The sequence below is a fragment of the Gorilla gorilla genome, chromosome 1 (genome assembly GCF_029281585.2).
Source record: "Gorilla gorilla gorilla isolate KB3781 chromosome 1, NHGRI_mGorGor1-v2.1_pri, whole genome shotgun sequence".
Lineage (NCBI taxonomy): Eukaryota > Metazoa > Chordata > Mammalia > Primates > Hominidae > Gorilla > Gorilla gorilla.
The window spans coordinates 33638882-33656552 of record NC_073224.2 but is presented as its reverse complement, the minus strand read 5'-3'; the positions used below and the strand labels follow the sequence as shown (position 1 = coordinate 33656552).

Below are 17671 nucleotides of genomic sequence, written 5' to 3'. Positions count from 1 at the left end.
AGTTTCCCGCATGCTCAGTAGCTGAGGTAGGGATGCCATCCATCTCAAGACTTATTGACAGTGCCAAAGCTCGGTACTGGACACAACGAGGGACCTGGGTCTACGATAACGCGCTTTTGCTCCTCCTGAAGTGTCTTTGGTCCAACGTTGTTCCAGGTTTGTCACCGTAAGTTTCTCTCCTGCCGGTCAGGGCAAGAGCCAGGTAGATAGGATTTATGTTAAAAAATAAAATAAAACGAAAAAGGTTTGTGTGAATCAGATTGCTTCTCCAGATATTCTAATTTCCGCCTTGGACTCTTGAGTGTCGATATTTTAATTGTTTATCTGTGCTTTTATTTTCGTGATCCGGAAGGTTTTTATAGCCATATGCTGTAGAAACAACAAGACAAACCTAGACATTGAGTTTGTTGATGCACCCAAATTTAGAAACCGCTTGGCACCTAAAATTAAATTTCCTTAAACAGCAAATATTCTTCCAACTGCCATTTCTACGTATTTATAGGTTTGCGTGATTTATTTGGATTTCTCTGTAAATATAATTGCTGGTTCAAAATATACGTACTTTATACTTTTATTAAGTTTCTCAAAACTCTCCTAAGAGGGTTCACCGGTTTGCCAACAATGCTCAGGAACATGTTCCCTCACACCCTTGCAAACTGGACAAAGGACAAATTCTTCTTTCTTCTTTCTTCTTCTTCTTCTTCCTCCTCCTTCCTCCTTCTTCTCCTTTCCTTTTTTTTTTTTTTTTTTTTTTTTTTGAGACGGAGTCTCCCTCTGTCGCCCAGGCTTGAGTGCAGTGGTGCAATCTCGGCTCACTGCAAGCTCCACCTCCCAGGTTCACGCCATTCTCCTGCCTCAGCCTCCCGAGTAGCTGGGACTACAGGAGCCCACCACCAAGCCCGGCTAATTTTTTGTATTTTTAGTAGAGACGGGGTTTCACTGTGTTAGTCAGGATGGTTTTGATCTCCTGACCTCGTGATCTGCCCGTCTCGGCCTCCCAAAGTGCTGGGATTACAGGCGTGAGCCACCGCGCCCAGCTTTTTTTTTTTTTTTTTTTTCAGACAGGGTCTAGCTCTGTCCCCCAGGCTGGAGTACAGTGGTGCCATTATGTCTCACTGCAACCTTGACCTCCCAGGGTCTGGTGATTCTCCCACCTCAGCCTCCCGAGCAGCTGGGACTACAGGCATGTGCCACCACACCATCTAATTTTTGCATTTTTTTGTAGAGACGAGGTTTTGCCATGTTGCCCAGGCTGGTCTCGAACTCCTGAGCTCAAGCAATACACCAGCCTTGGCCTCCCAAAAAGTTCTAGGATTACGGGTGTGAGCCACTGCATTCAGCGACAATTTTTTTTTTTTTTTTTTGAGTCGGAGTCTCTGTCGCCCAGGCTGGACTGCAGTGGCGCGATCTCGGCTCACCACAACCTCTGCCTCCTATGTTCAAGCAATTTTCCTGCCTCAGCCTACTGAGTAGCTGAGATTATAGGCGCACACCACTGTGCCTGGTTAATTTTTGTATTTTTGGTAGAGATGGGGTTTCACCATGTTGGCCAGGCTAGTCTTGAACTCCTAACTTCAGGTGATTCACCTGCCTTGGCCTCCCAAAGTGCTGGGATTACAGGAGTGAGCCACCGTGCCCTGCCAAATTTTCTTTTGTATGCCAATCTTAAAAATAAACAATCATGGCGCGGCGCGGTGGCTCACGCCTGTAATCCTAGCACTTTGGGAGGCTTAGGCAGGCCATGAGGTCGGAAGTTCGAGACCAGCCTGACCAACATGGAGAAACCCTGTCTCTACTAAAAATACAAAATTAGCCAGGTGTGGAGATGCTTGCCTGTAATCCCAGCTACTCGGGAGGCTGAGGCAGGAGAATCGCTTAAACCCAGGAGGCAGAGGTTGCGGTGAGCCGAGATCTCGCCATTGCACTCCAGCCTGGGCAACAAGAGCGAAAACTCTGTCTCAAAAAATAAATTAATTAATTAATTAATTAAAAATAAAATAATCATTTCTCATTGTTTTAGTTTGCATTCTTTCATAATTAGTGAAGCTGAGTATTTATGTATTTAATGGCCAGTGCTTTTCTCTTTGTAGGTATTGCCCGTTCTTGTTTATTTGCTCATTTTTCTATTGGATTATTCAGCTTTTATATACTGATCTTTTACAAATTAAGTCATTTGTCTGGTATGTGATACAATATTTTTTTCTCATAATATTTTTTTCTCATTTTGTCAAGTACCTGTTTATTTAGTTTATGGTATTTTGGCCATGTAGAAGTTTTAATTTTATTTTTATTTATTGATTGATTGATTTTGAGACGGAATCTCGCTCTGTCGCCCAGGCTGGAGTGCAATGGTGCGAATGATCTCAGCTCACTTCAACTTCTACCTCCCAGGTTCAAGCAATTCTCTTGCCTCAGCCTCCTGAGTAGCTGGGATTACAGGCGCGTGCCACCAAGCCCGGCTAATTTTTGTATTTTTAGTAGAGACAGCGTTTCACCAAGTTGGTCAGGCTGGTCTTGAACTCCTGACCTCGTCATCCGCCCGACTTTGCCTCCCGAAGTGCTGGGATTACAGGCCACCGCGCCCAGCAACTTCTAGTTTTATAGAGTCAAATTTATCAATAGAATATTTTATGGATTCTTGGTTTTATGCTTAAAGGGCATTTACCAAGCTTATGAAGTTTATAATTTTTATTTCCATGCTTTTATGGTTTCTTTTTTTACTTTTATAAACCATGCATTGAAATGTATTTATATCAAAATGTATTTATATCAAAATATCAAAAGAATGCAAAAACGACTCAACTTTTTTTTTTTTTTTTTTTTTGAGACGGAGTCTTGCTCTGTCGCCCAGGCTGGAGTGCAGTGGCACCATCTCGGCTCACTGCAACCTCCGCCTCCCAAGTTCGAGCAATTCTCCTGCCTCAGCCTCCCAAGTAGCTGGGGTTACAGGCGCCCGCCAATACGCCCGGCTCATTTTTTTTTTTTTAAGTTTAGCAACTCAGGCCGGGCGAAGTGGCTCACACCTGTAATCTCAGCACGTTGGGAGGCAGGCGGATCACAAGGTCAGGAGTTCAAGACCAGCCTGGCCAACATGGTGAAACCCCATCTCTATTAAAAGTACAAAAATTAGCCTGGCATGGTGGCTTGTGCCTGTAGTCCCAGCTACTCAAGAGGCTGAGGCAGGAGAATCGGCTGAACCCGGGAGGCGGAGGTTGCAGTGAGCCGTGATCTCGCCACTGCACTCCAGCCTGGACAACAGAGTGAGAGTCTCAGAAAAACTAGCAACTCAGACCAGGCATGGTGGCTCATGCCTGTAATCCCAGCACCTTGGGAGGCCGAGGAGGGTGGATCACTTGAGGTCAGTTGTTCGAGACCAGCCTGGCCAATGTGGTGAAACCCCATCTCTACTAAAAATATAAAAAAATTAGCCAGGCGTGGTGATGCGTGCCTGTAGTTCCAGCTACTCAGCCATATGAGGCAGGAGAATCGCTTGAACTCTAGGGGGCGGAAGTTGCAGTGAGCCGAGATCAGGCCACCGCACTCTAGCCTGGGCGACAGAGCGAGACTACATACCAAAAAAAAGAAAAAGTATTTAAAAGTTTAGCGACTGCCCTGCCATTTATGCAAAATTGAATTTCCCCCATGATTTGAAACACTACCTTTAGTGTGTTCGGTTCTATTTCTGCAATTTATTTCCTTAATTTGTCTCACTAGCCAAACTTTTATATCATATGTTGATTAAATCATATTTTATCATATTTTGATAATTGATAAGGAGAGTACCTCTATTCATAGTTCTTTTTCCAGAATTTGCTCCATTATGCTTACATTTTTATTTTTTCAGATGACCTTGAACATTATCATCAGGCCAAGTTCCAAAATATAAATAATTTTAGTATTTTGACTTGGAACTCATCATTTTTAGATCCTAATCCTCACATGGTCACAATCGTTATATGAGAAGAAACTAATGTTTGATTCCTGTTGTTTTTTCCATCCTTCTGAACTAGCCCTTTGGAAGTTGTAAAGACTTCTCAAATGGATAGGTATTAGGTTGATGGCCTTAAGTGTTATACAGCTTTTTTTCTTGTCTACTTTCCAAGCCTCAAGCTCAGAATGTTATGAAGAAAAGCCTGAACTATACTCTGATTGAGGGTCATGTTGATTATCATTTTGTATTCTCAAGGTCAGAATACTGTTGGAGAAGCTATAGGAACTTTTTGCCCTTAACACTGCCCTAATGTCCCTGCAAAATAACCGAAATAAGGACAATCATAATAATGGTTAGCCAGTATTATTTGGTGTTTACCTTGTGCCAGGTAAAGCGCTTTCTTTACACGTGTTACTCATTTAATAATTACAGCAGCCCTATACTATGAGTACTATTGTCTCCATTTTACAGATTGGGGCACAGAGAATTTAAGTGGTTTTCTCAAGGTCCACAGCTGAGCCAGGATTTGAACACAGGTAGTGGGCTGCAGAGCCTGTGCCCTTAAGCACTGTGCTGTTTTAGATTAGGCTTTCAGAAAGACACCTTCACAAGAGTGTTTTAAGGCCCAGAAGATGTAAAACTGGTAGAGAAAGAAGTACAATGGTGTTATTTGAACTGCTTTAAGAAAGTTAACTTGCCTGTAGCTAGTTTGGGCCTTGCTCTTAATCTACCTGTATCATCAAAAGGTAAATCTCACTGTAGTATAGGAGGGGGCATAATGAAAAAGGCTAAAAGGGACCTCTTGTATAGATTTTTTGTTTTGATAATCTGACTATGTATTTTTTCTTTTTTTTTTTTTAACCAAGAACCAACATTGTATTCATCTGTTTAAAAAATAGGTAAGAAAACGATTAAGGCTAGGGCATAGTACTATTTCATTACTAATTCAGTTTGGACCAGAGAAGTACTTCAAAGAAGAATGGTAAAAATATTTCCCTATCTGCCAATTAAAAGTGATTTGTGGAATCTCTTTATAAATCATTGTGTGCTTTACATCAACATTATTTTTCCCATTTTTATTTTCTTCTATTTCTTATTTTTCCCATTCTTATGTTTTATAAGCTGATGTTAGCTTTAACTGGTGGTTAATAAATATAATATCATTTTGTGAGGAAATTAGTAGACAGACAATGCCTGAAAGTTTTTCCATGGAAGAAAACACCATGGACTTGGCAAATACAAGGGGAAGTAGTTGAGTCATTTATGAAGCCTGACAAGGGTCAAATTGTTGCTTAACTGGTTCAAAGGTAAATGATATCTATGAAAAGTTATAACAACACCATACAGTGAGGGAAGGTGATCTTCCTATTACAAAAGAATTCTTATATAACATGGGAATTGAAGGAGCATACGAACACATAATTAAAATATGGTCAAGACATCTGGGTAGAACAAATCAGTTGCCCAAAGACCACATTTCCAGTGCAGAATAAATCAGATATATGTCTGGATATGGATATAAAGGAATAGAAATAAGACCAACAAAGTGTTTACTAAATTATTTCTGTTTCCTTTTCTTTTTCTTTTTCTTTTTTTTTTGAGACAGAGCCTCGCTATGTTGCCCAGAGTGGAGTGTAGTGGCCGCAATCTCAGCTCACTGCAACCTCCGCCTCCCGGGTTCATGCCATTCTCCTGCCTCAGCCTCCCGAGTAGCTGGGACTACAGGTGCCCACCACCACGCCCGACTAATTTTTTGTATTTTTAGTAGAGACTGGGTTTCACTGTGTTAGCCAGGATGGTCTCGATCTCCTGACCTCGTGATCCGCCCACCTCGGCCTCCCATAGTGCTGGGATTACATGCGTGAGCCACTGCACCCGGCCCTATTTCTCTGTTTTCTATCTGAAGTGCTCCTGAATTAGTAGTAATTGTAACTGGTTTATTCCACATGTAACTCCTAGTATGCCAAGAAAATTAATCTAGCCTGATTATGATATCATAAAACAAACACTTTATATATAGTTATCCCTCAGTATATGAGGGAGGTTGATTCCAGGAACCCCTGAGAATACTTAAATCTGCACATACTCAAGTCCCACAGTTGGCCCTGCAAAACACTCATAGATGAAAACTCAGTTTTAACAGATCACAAACTCTCTTGAAACTAAAATAAAAATATATTTTAAAAAGTCAGGCTTTCCTGTCTACAGATTTTACATACCTTTTCTATCCGCATTTGGTTGGAAAAAATCCACAAAGTGGACCGGTGCAGTTCGAGGCCGTGTTGTTCAGGTGTCAGCTGCACTTAGAAACCCGTTTTATTGGCGGGCGCGGTGGCTCACACCTGTAATCCCAGCACTTTGCGAGGCCGAGACGAGTGGATCATGAGGTTAGATCGAGACCATCCTGGCTAACATGGTGAAACCCCATCTGTACTAAAAATACAAAAAATTAGCCGGGCGCAGTGGCGGGTGCCTGTAGTCCCAGCTACTCGGGAGGCTGAAGCAGGAGAATGGTGTGAACCCGGGAGGCGGCGTTTGCAGTGAGCCGAGATCGCGCCAGCCTGGGCGATAGAGCTAGACTCCATCTCAAAAAAAAAAAAAAAAAAAACCCGTTTAATTTTCATCTTAATTTCCAGACAGCTATTGGTCACAGTACGGTATTCATTACCTTACATAAATTTCTTTTTTTTTTTTTTTTTTTTTTTTGAGATGGAGTCTTGCTCTGTCGCCCAGGCTGGAGTGCACTGGCACGATCTCGACCCACTGCAATCTACACCTCCTGGGTTCATGTGATTCTCCTGCCTCAGCCTCCTGAGTAGCTGGGATTACAGGTGCATGCCACCACGCCCGGCTAATTTTTGTATTTTTAGTAGACACGGGGTTTCACCATGTTAGTCTGGCTGGTCTCGAACTCCTGACCTCGTGATCCGCCCACCTCAGCCTCCCAAAGTGCTGGGATTACAGGCGTGAGCCACTGTGCCCAGCCATAAATTTCAATTCCATCTTCCTTTTGAAGAGTTTCAAACACTTCACTTATTGTTCCAGTTAGATTCATAATTCCTGTCAATAGAATGTGGATGATAGAAACAAGATGTAAAGGAGGCTGGGCAGGTGGATCTTCTGAGCTCAGGAGTACATGACCAGCCTGGCCAACATGGTGAATCCCCGTCTCTACTAACATTACAAAAATTAGCTGGGCGTGGTGTCAGTTGCCTGTGATCTCAGCTACTCGGGAGGCTGAGGCACAAAAATCACTTGAGCCTGGGAGGCAGAGGTTGCAGCGAGCCAAGATTGTGCCACTGCACTCCAGCCTGGGTGACAGAGTGAGACTACGTCTCAGAAAAAAAAAAGAAAAAAGATGTTAAAGGGGTTAAAACATCAAATCAAATATTCAGTCAGAAAGTCATGGTAGAACAATGACTATTGCTGAATGGAGGTTTATAATGTTCTGTATAGTCCCAGGGCTGAGCGTGGTGGCTCAGGCATGTAATCCCAGCACTTTGGGAGGCCAAGGTGGGTGGATCACTTGAGGTCAGGAATTCGAAACCAGCCTGGCCAACATGGTGAAACCCCGTCTCTACTAAAAATACAAAAATTAGCCGAGTGTGGTAGCAGGCACCTATAATCCCAGCTACTCAGGAGGCTGGGGCAGGAGAATCGCTTGAACCCAGGAGGCAGAGTTTGCAGTGAGCTGAGATTGCGCCACTGCACTCCAGCCTGGGCGACAGAGCAAGACTCTGTCTCAAAAAATATATATATATATATAAAATATAAAATATATATAAAATACATATATAATATATATATAAATATAAAATATATATAAAATACATATATATTATATATATACACACGCTCTCTCTCTCTCTCTCTCTCTCTCTCTCTCTCTCTCTCTATATATATATATATATAAATAGTCCTTGGAACAATCATGTGTTCCCTTATTGCGATGAAATAATGTTGATTTGATTTAGAGGTGGGAAGTTTTTGTCCCAGGTTAATTCCCCATAAAACTCTAAGACAGAGATAAAGTGGAAGAGGTTTATTAGGGAGTGCTTTCGGAATCATTTGTGGAAGGGAAGGGGAGGAAGGGAAGAAAGTCGGAGAAGGTATCTTGGGCTGTGATGCAGTCTCAGCTAAGGCCTCAGTTGACCCCATAGGGTATTCTGGAAGCTAGATGGCCCTTCAGTGCTGGGGTGTAGCCCACTTGGGGTAGGAAATGGCCTTTAAATCTCCCTATTGTGACGTTTCAGGTGAAGTGATCCTTCTCAGCAGATATACTCCCAAAGAAAGATGGCAGCTGAAAGCCATCTTTTGACAGCTGTCTCAGCAAGTGGGGAAATAAGCTCTTCAGTTCTGAAGGGAATGTGGGTGGTACATCCAGGACAGTCACGAAAATTTCGGGATTTGAATTCATATTTTCTTTTTTTTTTTGAGACGGACTCTCGCTCTATCGCCCAGGCTAGAGTGCAGTGGTGCGATCTCGGCTCACTGCAGCCTCTGCCTCCCAGGTTCAAGCGATTCTCCTGCCTTAGCCTCCCGAGTAGCTGGGATTACAGGTGTGCGACACCATGCCCAGCTAATTTTTGTATTTTTAGTAGAGACGAGGTTTCACCATGTTGGTCAGGCTGGTCTCAAACTCCTGACCTCAGGTGAGCTGCCCACCTCGGCCTCCCAAAATGCTGGGATTACAGGCGTTAGTCACCGTGCCCGGCCTGAATTCATATTTTCAAAGGAATGTACAGGCCAGACACAGTGGCTCACGCCTGTAATCCCAGCACTTGGGAGGCTGAGGCGGGTGGATCACGAGGTCAGGAGTTCAAGACCAGCCTGGCCAAGATGATGCAACCCCATGTCCGCTAAAAATAAAAATTAGCTGAGCGTGGTGGTGGGCGCCTGTAATCCCAGCTACTTGGGAGGCTGAGGCAGAGAACTGGTTGAACCCAGGAGGCAGAGGTTGCAGTGAGCCGAGATGGCGCCACTGCAATCCAGCCTGGGTGACAGAGCGAGACTCCGTCTCAAAAAAAAAAAAAAAAAGGCAATGTACTTGATTCTAAAGGCTGTTTTCCCCGTTTATTTCGTTGGAGCTAGAGACTTCTGACACTCCTTACTTTTCCAAGTGATTGGTCTTCATTATAATTTGTTAGGTTGCTTGTTCTCTTTATTTGGCTACTGACGAAGATGGAGGAAATAATAGCAGAGAATATTCATTGATTTTCAGAAAATAATTGTAGTTATATGCAATCCCTCTGATATGGTGAGGCTTTGTTTCCCCACCCAAATCTCATCTTAAATTGTAATCCTCATAATCCCCATGTGTCAAGGGAGAGACCAGGTGGAGGTAACTGAATCATGGGGGCAGTGATAGTGAGTAAGTTCTCATGAGATCTAATGGTTTTTAAGGGGCTCTTCCCCCTTCGCTTGGCACTTCTTCCTGCCACCTTGTGAAGAAGGTGTCTTGCTTCCCCCTTTGTCTTCTGCCATGATTGTTAAGTTTCCTTAGGCCTCCCCACCCATGCTGAACTGTGAGTCAATTCAACCTCTTTCCTTTATATTAGGTTGGTGCAGAAGTAATTGTGGTTCTTGCCATTGGAAATAATAAATTACCCAGTCTTGGGTCATTCTTTATAGCCGTATGAAAATGGACTAATACACCCTCCCTTTTTAATTACACCCTACACACCTACATCCCTTATACTATTCATACCTCTTTTGGCGCTGCCTAGTTTTATGTTATAGACGTTAGGTTACATTAGTTTATCTACAACTCACCAAAATATTAGCTCCTCAAACACAAATTTTACATCTCATATTTTTAGCCTCCAAAGCACCTTCCACATACTTTACACATCACCCACGACCTCATACACAAACTTTTTCACATGCTCAGCATCCAGGGCCAGTTTCTCCTATGGTTTGACATGTCCCATCTGCAGAGAGATATAAAAAATACAGAATTTATTGAGAGAGTTAATGCCCAAATCGAGTTTTTTCCAAGTCTCTTTTAGTAAATATATATTAAATAATTTACTCAGTTAATGGGAGCAATCCCATTAGCACTCAATTAATATGTGTTGAGTTGGATTTAAGTAAATAAAACCAGTAGTTGGCTTTGAAACTAACAAGACATTTTTCTTGATCTCTTTTTAGAGTGTACCATGGCTTCCAGTAACACTGTGTTGATGCGGTTGGTAGCCTCCGCATATTCTATTGCTCAAAAGGCAGGAATGATAGTCAGACGTGTTATTGCTGAAGGAGACCTGGGTATTGTGGAGAAGGTACTCAAACTCTCATATCATTTCATACCAACTTGATTTTTGTTCTTGAGGTTTAGCTAAATGATGTAAAAATGTGGACAGACTTTATCAGTTAAAATAATTGATGGCTCCCTTAGGGAGACTGCAAGACGCTTGGTTCTAAAGGGTTCCATCTCTGCTTTGAAAATGATTCCAAGGCCGGGCGTGGTGGCTCATGCCTGTAATCCCAGTACTTTGGGAGACCGAGGCAGGCGGATGATGAGGTCAGGAGTTTGAGACCAGCCTGGCCAACATGGTGAAATCCCATCTCTACTAAAGATACAAAAAATTAGCCAGGCGTGGTGGCGAGCGCCTGTAATCACAGCTACTTGGGAGGCTGAGGCAGGAGAATCGCTTGAACCCGGGAGGCAGAGGCGTCCAAGATCTTTATTTATATGTCTGAGTCTTCTGAACCATATCTATCCCCAAGGCATTGTGACCAAGCTTCAAATCCTAGAGTAATCTATTACATGCAATGCCATGCAATCCTTAGTGAACTCAACATGTTCGGTAAAATCTGGCATTTACATAAATATTTGTTATAATCAAAGTGATACATTCTTTTCTTCCTCATGGAAAAGAAACTCAAAGCAAGGGTGTTTTTCCCAGTATAGTAATTACAAACTTAAATAGATTATCAGAAAGTTTATAGTGATAGTCAATTCTTAAAAGAAATACCACCATGTTTGTGTTCCAGTTTAAAGCACAATCTTCTGACCGGGTGCGGTGGCTCACGCCTTAATCTTAGCACTTTGGGAGGCCAAGGCGGGCGGATCACGAGGTCAGGAGTTCAAGACCAGCCTGACCAACATGATGAAACCTCATCTCCACTAAAAATACAAAAATTAGCTGGGCATGGTGGTGCACACCTATACTCACAGCTACTCAGGAGGCTGAAGCAGGAGAATTACTTGAATCTGGGAGACCGTGGTTGCAGTGAGCTGAGATCATGCCATTGCACTCCAGCCTGGGCAACAAAAGCAAGACTACATCTCAAAAAAAAAAAAAATATATATATATATATATGTGTGTGTTATTATATACATATATTATATAATTATATAATTATATTATATATAATTATATAATATATATTATTATATTATATAAAATATATTATTATACATTATTATAAATTATTTATTATTTATATATAATTATAATTATTATATATAATTATTATTTATTATTATAAATTATTATTTATATAATTATAATTATTGTATATAATTAATGATTATTATATTTATTATTATAAATTATTATTAATAATTATATATTATATATAATATGTTATATATATTATATATATATAAATCTTCCTTGGGATTTGGTTATTACTTCACATTACAAATTTTACACATAAGTTTTCATATATTGACTTTTAATCCTTAAATTCTTTATTATAATCTTTTTTTTTTGTTTTTAAAAGAGACAAGGTCTCACATTGTCGCCCAAGGCTGGAGTGCAGTGGCACAGTCCTACTGATAGCTTGTTGCAGCCTCAAGCTCTGGGCTCAAAGGACCCTCTTGGCTTAGCCTCCTGAGTAGTTAGGACTACAGGCAAGCGCTATGACACCCAGCTAATGTTTTTATTTTGTGGAGATGGGGTTTCAGTATATTGCCCAGGCTGGTCTCAAACTCCTGGCTTCAAGTTATCCACCCACCTTAGACTCCCAAGGTGCTGAGATTATGGGTGTGAGTACAGGTATGAGCCATTACACTTCGCCTAAATCTTTCTTTATTATAGCCTTTAAGGAAAAGTGTATTGTAATTTCTTCCAAGTGAGAACATTAATAGGATATGATTTATCATTAGCACTTTAACGATTTAAGATAGAGTGAGTTAAGTCACTCACTTATGAGTGATATATCTATGTAGGGTTGTTACCATAAGAAAAAATGAGATATATGAGTAAAAAACAACTTAGAAAAAAGTTGACGTGAGTTCACTTTTTGAACTCACGTTCAAAAGTTGAATGTAAAACATTCAATGTAATTGCTTTTAAAAAGTTAACGTAAAAATCAGCCTGGGCAACATAGCAAGACCCCATCTGACATGGTGGGACATGCTTGTAGTCCTAGCTTGGGAAGCTGAAGTGGGATAATTGCTTGAGCCCAGGAGTTTGAGGCTGCAGTGACCTGTGATCCCACCACTGTACTCCAGCCTGGGCAACAGAGTAAAAACCTGTCTCTAAAATAAATAAATAAATAATATTTTAAAAAAAACTCACAAGAACAAATGAAATAAATCTCATTTCCTTTTTTGATAGATTTATGGGCCTGCTCATAGAGGAAATAGAGGGTATCTTGATTTAAGCAAAACATTTGTTATAGTCTGTCATTTTCTATTTAAGAAAATATTCAAGTTATTTTTAGTTATATAGACGACATCTCCCATCCTGAGCCATGATTAGGTGCATTCATAACTGGATGAATAACATTATCCACAAATTTAAATTCACGAGTCATTTTCATCCTGGAAAAGGATCACTGTTGGCTGATCACAGGACTCTGCTCCTGACATTGTACTATTCTCTTTAATCATTAAATAACATACAGTTTTAAAAAATATGGAATGTGTTAGCTGAAGTGGAAGATGATATAGAAAACATGCTTATCAAATTTGTCAATAAGAGAAAGCTGAGCGGGCTAGTTAATGCATTTGATCACAGAATAAGTATTCAAAATAGTTGCAACCTCTGAGAAAAGTGGACCAAATCCAACAGGATATTATAACAGGAATAATATAAAGCGCTGTATTCATGTTCAAGTTATGTAAGATAAATCTGATTCAAATTTGTTTGAAAAAGATTTTAGTTGACTACAGACATGCTTGGTAATAACCAACGAAATAATACTGCTGCTTTCAGAGGGCTAATAATAATAATAATAATATTATTATTATTATTAATTTTTTTTTTTTTAAGAAGGAGTTTCACTCTTGTTGCCCAGGCTGGAGTGCAATGGCGTTATCTCAGCTCACCGCAGCCTCTGCCTCCCGGGTTCAAGCGATTCTCCTGCCTCAGCCTCCTGGGTACCTGGGATTACAGGCATGCGCCACCACACCCAGCTAATTTTGTATTTTTTTGCATTTTTTTTTTTTTTTTGAGATGAAGTCTTGCTCTGTCACCCAGGCTGGAGTACAGTGGCACGATCTTGGCTCACTACAAGCTCTGCCTCCCAGGTTCATGTCGTTTTCCTGCCTCAGCCTCCCAAGTAGCTGGGACTACAGGCGTCCGCCACCACACCCAGCTAATTTTTTTGTATTTTCAGTAGAGATAGGGTTTCACCATGTTAGCCAGATGGTCTCGAACTCCTGACCTCGGCATCCGCCCACCTCAGCCTCCCAAAGTGCTGGGATTAGAGGCATGAGCCACCACGCCTGGGCTAATTTTGTATTTTTAGTAGAGGCAGGGTTTCTCCATGTTGGTCAGGCTGGTCTCGAACTCCTGACCTTGTGATCTACCTGCCTCGGCCTCCCAAAGTGCTCGGATTACAGGCATGAGCCACTGCGCTCAGCCCGTAATCTCATTTTTTATAAATTTTTTTCTATTATGAAAAGTAGGAAATGGAGAAAAATGCCAAAAAGTAAACAAAAATCATCCATCATGCCACCATTGCCAATATTTTGAATTATTTCCTTTCAGATCCTTTTCCTTAACATCACTTATTTTAAGTTGATCTTATGTTGAGGTTATATTGGACATACAATTTTGAAACCCAGGTAGCTAAAAAGGAACAGAGATGTAATGCTAAGTCGGGAAAATAGGTAACATTCTCATTGTCTTCTGTAGTGCTCAGGCATTTCTAGTACTTTATATCCTGCCGTTGATACCTTATTTTTAAAAAAACAGCAAAATCAGTTTATCACACAAGGTTCCAATGATGAGGTCTGGAACTATGTTGATAGAATAGGAAATATTTATCTTAGAGAGGAAAAGAGAATTGATTTCCTCACATAGTGGAATGGCTTTCAATGTGTCTTTTTTTTCTCTACCGCATGGTCTACAAACTTGATTGATATTTAACTAATCTTCAAACTTAACAATTCTTTTGAGTAGGTTCATTCAAAAGATACTTATAGAGCACCTACTGTGTGCTAGACACAGTTCTTTAGGGAATAAAATCCTTTTGTGGAGCTTACATTCTAGCAGAATAGTACTTTGCATTGAGATATACAGCAAATCTCAGTGAGGCATAAAACAGTTGCTTTTCATAATGACTTCTTATCTCATTGCAAAGTATTGTTAAAATTCTACTAAGATGAGGCCGGGTGCACTGGCTCACACCTGTAATCCCAGCACTTTGGGAGCCCGAGGTGGGCGGATCACGAGGTCAGGAGTTTGAGACCAGTCTGGCCAATATGGTGAAACCCCATCTCTACTAAAAATACAAAAATTAGCCAGGCATGGTGGGGGACACCTGCAGTCCCAGCTACTCAGGAGGCTGAGGCAGGAGAATTGCTTGAAGCAGAGAGGCAAAGGTTGCAGTGAGCTGAGATCGCGCCACTGCACTCCAGCCTGGGCGACAGAGTGAGACTCCATCTCAAAACAAACAAACAAACAAATTCTACTAAGATGATATAATCTGTAAATCTACTTAACCAGGCATATATAAATTGCAACATATCATAAGGCTCTGAAAGCAAACTAACAAAGGAGGTTGTGGTTGTCACTTGCAAAACTTCTCTTTCACTAGCATGATTATCTGACATATTGATTGAGTGAGGGTGCCATAGGTGAGCTATATGTTAAATATTACAGCAGTTCATATTCGTGTTTTTTAGATTTTTAGAAACAGGATTTCTTAGGCCGGGTACAGTGGCTCATGCCTGTAATCTCAGCATTTTGGGAGGTCAAGGCGGGTGGATCACAAGATCAAGAGATCAAGACCATCCTGGCCAACATGGTGAATCCCCGTCTCTACTAAGATACAAAAAATTAGCCGGGCATGGTGGCGCGTGCCTGTAGTCCCAGCTACTCGGGAGGCTGAGGCAGGGGAATTGCTTGAACCCAGGAGGCAGAGTTTGCAGTGAGCTAAGATTGTGCCACCGTACTCCAGCCCAGCGACAGAGCAAGACTCTGTCTCAAAAAAAAAACAAATAGGATTTCTTACTCTGTACCTGTGAATCAACTTGAGGACCTGTTGAATTATTATGATTAGGATTAGTGTGGAAGTTATAGAAAGATCCAAGGAACACTTTTCTAATAACTATTAACTTTGCCTTGAAAAGTTATACATTTCCTATCTCTTAACCTGTTTAAGCAAAAGGTTGATGTCTAGAGATAAGGAATTTCTAAACTAGGGAAGAAAATGTTCTGGATTATTTAAAAGCTCCTTTCCAAACTTTACCCACTATTAATCCTTTGAGAAAAACCAAGGCAAGAAACCAGTTAACTCATTTGGTGTTAAGTTCTATGACTCTAAAAACTGACAGTGTAATCTAAATTATGTAGGCACTCATGCACAAGGAATCAGAGGACAACTTATTTTTCATTAGCTCTGCTAAAATTTGCATTCTTTATTACAGACCTGTGCAACAGACCTGCAGACCAAAGCTGACCGATTGGCACAGATGAGCATATGTTCTTCATTGGCCCGGAAATTCCCCAAACTCACAATTATAGGGGAAGAGGTAAGCGTCGTCAGAGACATTTTTTTAAAATCCCTGTTTACCAAATGGATTTATAACTGACACTTTAATGATTTATATACCACTATTATGATTTTAAGCATTATATTTATTGTTTTAAACACAAAAATAATTATTGTATTCCTTGGACTTGGGGGAAATATCTGATTTTAAGACATTTTGGTCTATTTCTAAGCCAGATGTCTTAATTATTGACCATAGAAGATATGGTTACTGTTATACCCAGCATACAAACTGTAAGATGGGCAGAGATCTAGAACTTTGGAATAAAATGGGTTTTGTTGTTGTTTGTTTGTTTTTAAAATTAGGCTTATTTGCATACTTATCCAAAGACTATAACACTTTGAAAGAGAGGGAATTAGGCCAGGCGCAGTGGCTCACGCCTGTAATACCAGCACTTTGGGAGGCTGTGGCGGGCGAATCACGAGGTCAGGAGTTCAAGACCAGCCTGACCAACATGGTGAAACTGAACCCTGTCTCTACTAAAAATACAAAAATTAGCCAGGCGTGGTGGTGAATGCCTGTAATCCCAGCTACTCAGGAGGCTGAGGAAGGAGAACTGCTTGACCCCAGGATGGGGAGGTTGCAGTGAGCTGAGATGGTGCCCCTGCACTCCAGCCTGGGCAACAGAGCAAGACTCCGTCTCAAAAAAAAAAAGAAAGTGAGGGAATTGACATCTCATGTAATACAAGGGAACTATCTGCTGTCAGAGACACTTGTTTAAATGAGTGTATAATACTTAAAAATTCTTTTCTTTTTAAACTCTCTTCAGTATAATGACATTGGAACCATTTAGTCAATTTTGATGAGCCACATATGGTTGTTTTTGCAAATTTTTAAGGTTTGCTTTAAAAGCTCTAAATATAAATGGTAAACCAGAAGAACTAGTGAAAACTGTGATGCTGCATTTCTTCTGTTAATGAGACAAAGCATACTCTGTAAACACTAAACAGCTTCAGTAACCATTAGGGTTATCTCTGCTTTAGGATCTGCCTTCTGAGGAAGTGGATCAAGAGCTGATTGAAGACAGTCAGTGGGAAGAAATACTGAAGCAACCATGCCCATCGCAGTACAGTGCTATTAAAGAAGAAGATGTATGACCCATATTTATACTCAACTCTCTATTAACCTGGGCTTTTTGCCATAGTAAAGGAAATAATATTTGCCTGTAAGATGAAAAATTGGTAGTTATAAAATAGGGGCAACCAGAAACTTGATATCTTTCAGTTATCATGGAAGTTAACATGGAAGTATCAGGCAACCATATGGATTTAGAGTTCAATTTCTCATCCTATGGGTTTCCTTTGCACTCTAAAACCGTTATTTAAAATACTTTTAGGGCCAGGCATGGTGGCTCACACCTGTAATCCCAGCACTCTGGGAGGCCGAGGTGGTTGGATTGCTTGAATCTAGGAGTTCGAGACCAGACTCGGCAACATAGTGAAACTCTGTCTCAACAAAAAATACAAAAATTAGCCAGGTATGGTGGTGCACACTTATAGTCTCAGCTACTTGGGAGGTTGAGGTGGGAGGATCACCTGGGCCCGTGGAGGTTGAGGCTGCAACGAGCACCATCTCTTTTTTTTTTTTGGATGGAGTCTCGCTCTGTCACCAGGCTGGAGTACAGGGCCACGATCTTGGCTCACCACAACCTCCACCTCCTGGGTTCAAGCGATTCTCCTGCCTCAGCCTCCCAAGTAGCTAGGACTACAGGCGCGCACCACCACGCCCAGCTAATTTTTTTGTATTTTTAGTAGAGATGGGGTTTCACCATGTTGGCCAGAATGGTC

At 41.0% G+C, this 17671-nt stretch overlaps 1 protein-coding gene across 5 annotated transcripts in view; it reads left to right on the top strand.

Annotated features, from left to right (window-relative positions):
* The window catches only part of BPNT1 (3'(2'), 5'-bisphosphate nucleotidase 1), a 31857-nt gene continuing 14186 nt past the window's right edge, over positions 1 to 17671 (top strand). The window contains exons 1-4 of one of the 5 annotated variants that reach the window (XM_055379334.2): positions 2 to 156; positions 10082 to 10209; positions 15759 to 15863; positions 16868 to 16975. In XM_055379334.2, the coding sequence (XP_055235309.1) occupies positions 33 to 156; positions 10082 to 10209; positions 15759 to 15863; positions 16868 to 16975 (465 nt within the window). In that variant the 5' untranslated portion in view covers positions 2 to 32. Of the gene's footprint in view, positions 167 to 10081; positions 10210 to 15758; positions 15864 to 16867; positions 16976 to 17671 lie in introns of all 5 variants that reach the window. The other 4 variants (XM_004028421.5, XM_055379349.2, XM_055379341.2 and 1 more) reach the window with 4 other exon arrangements.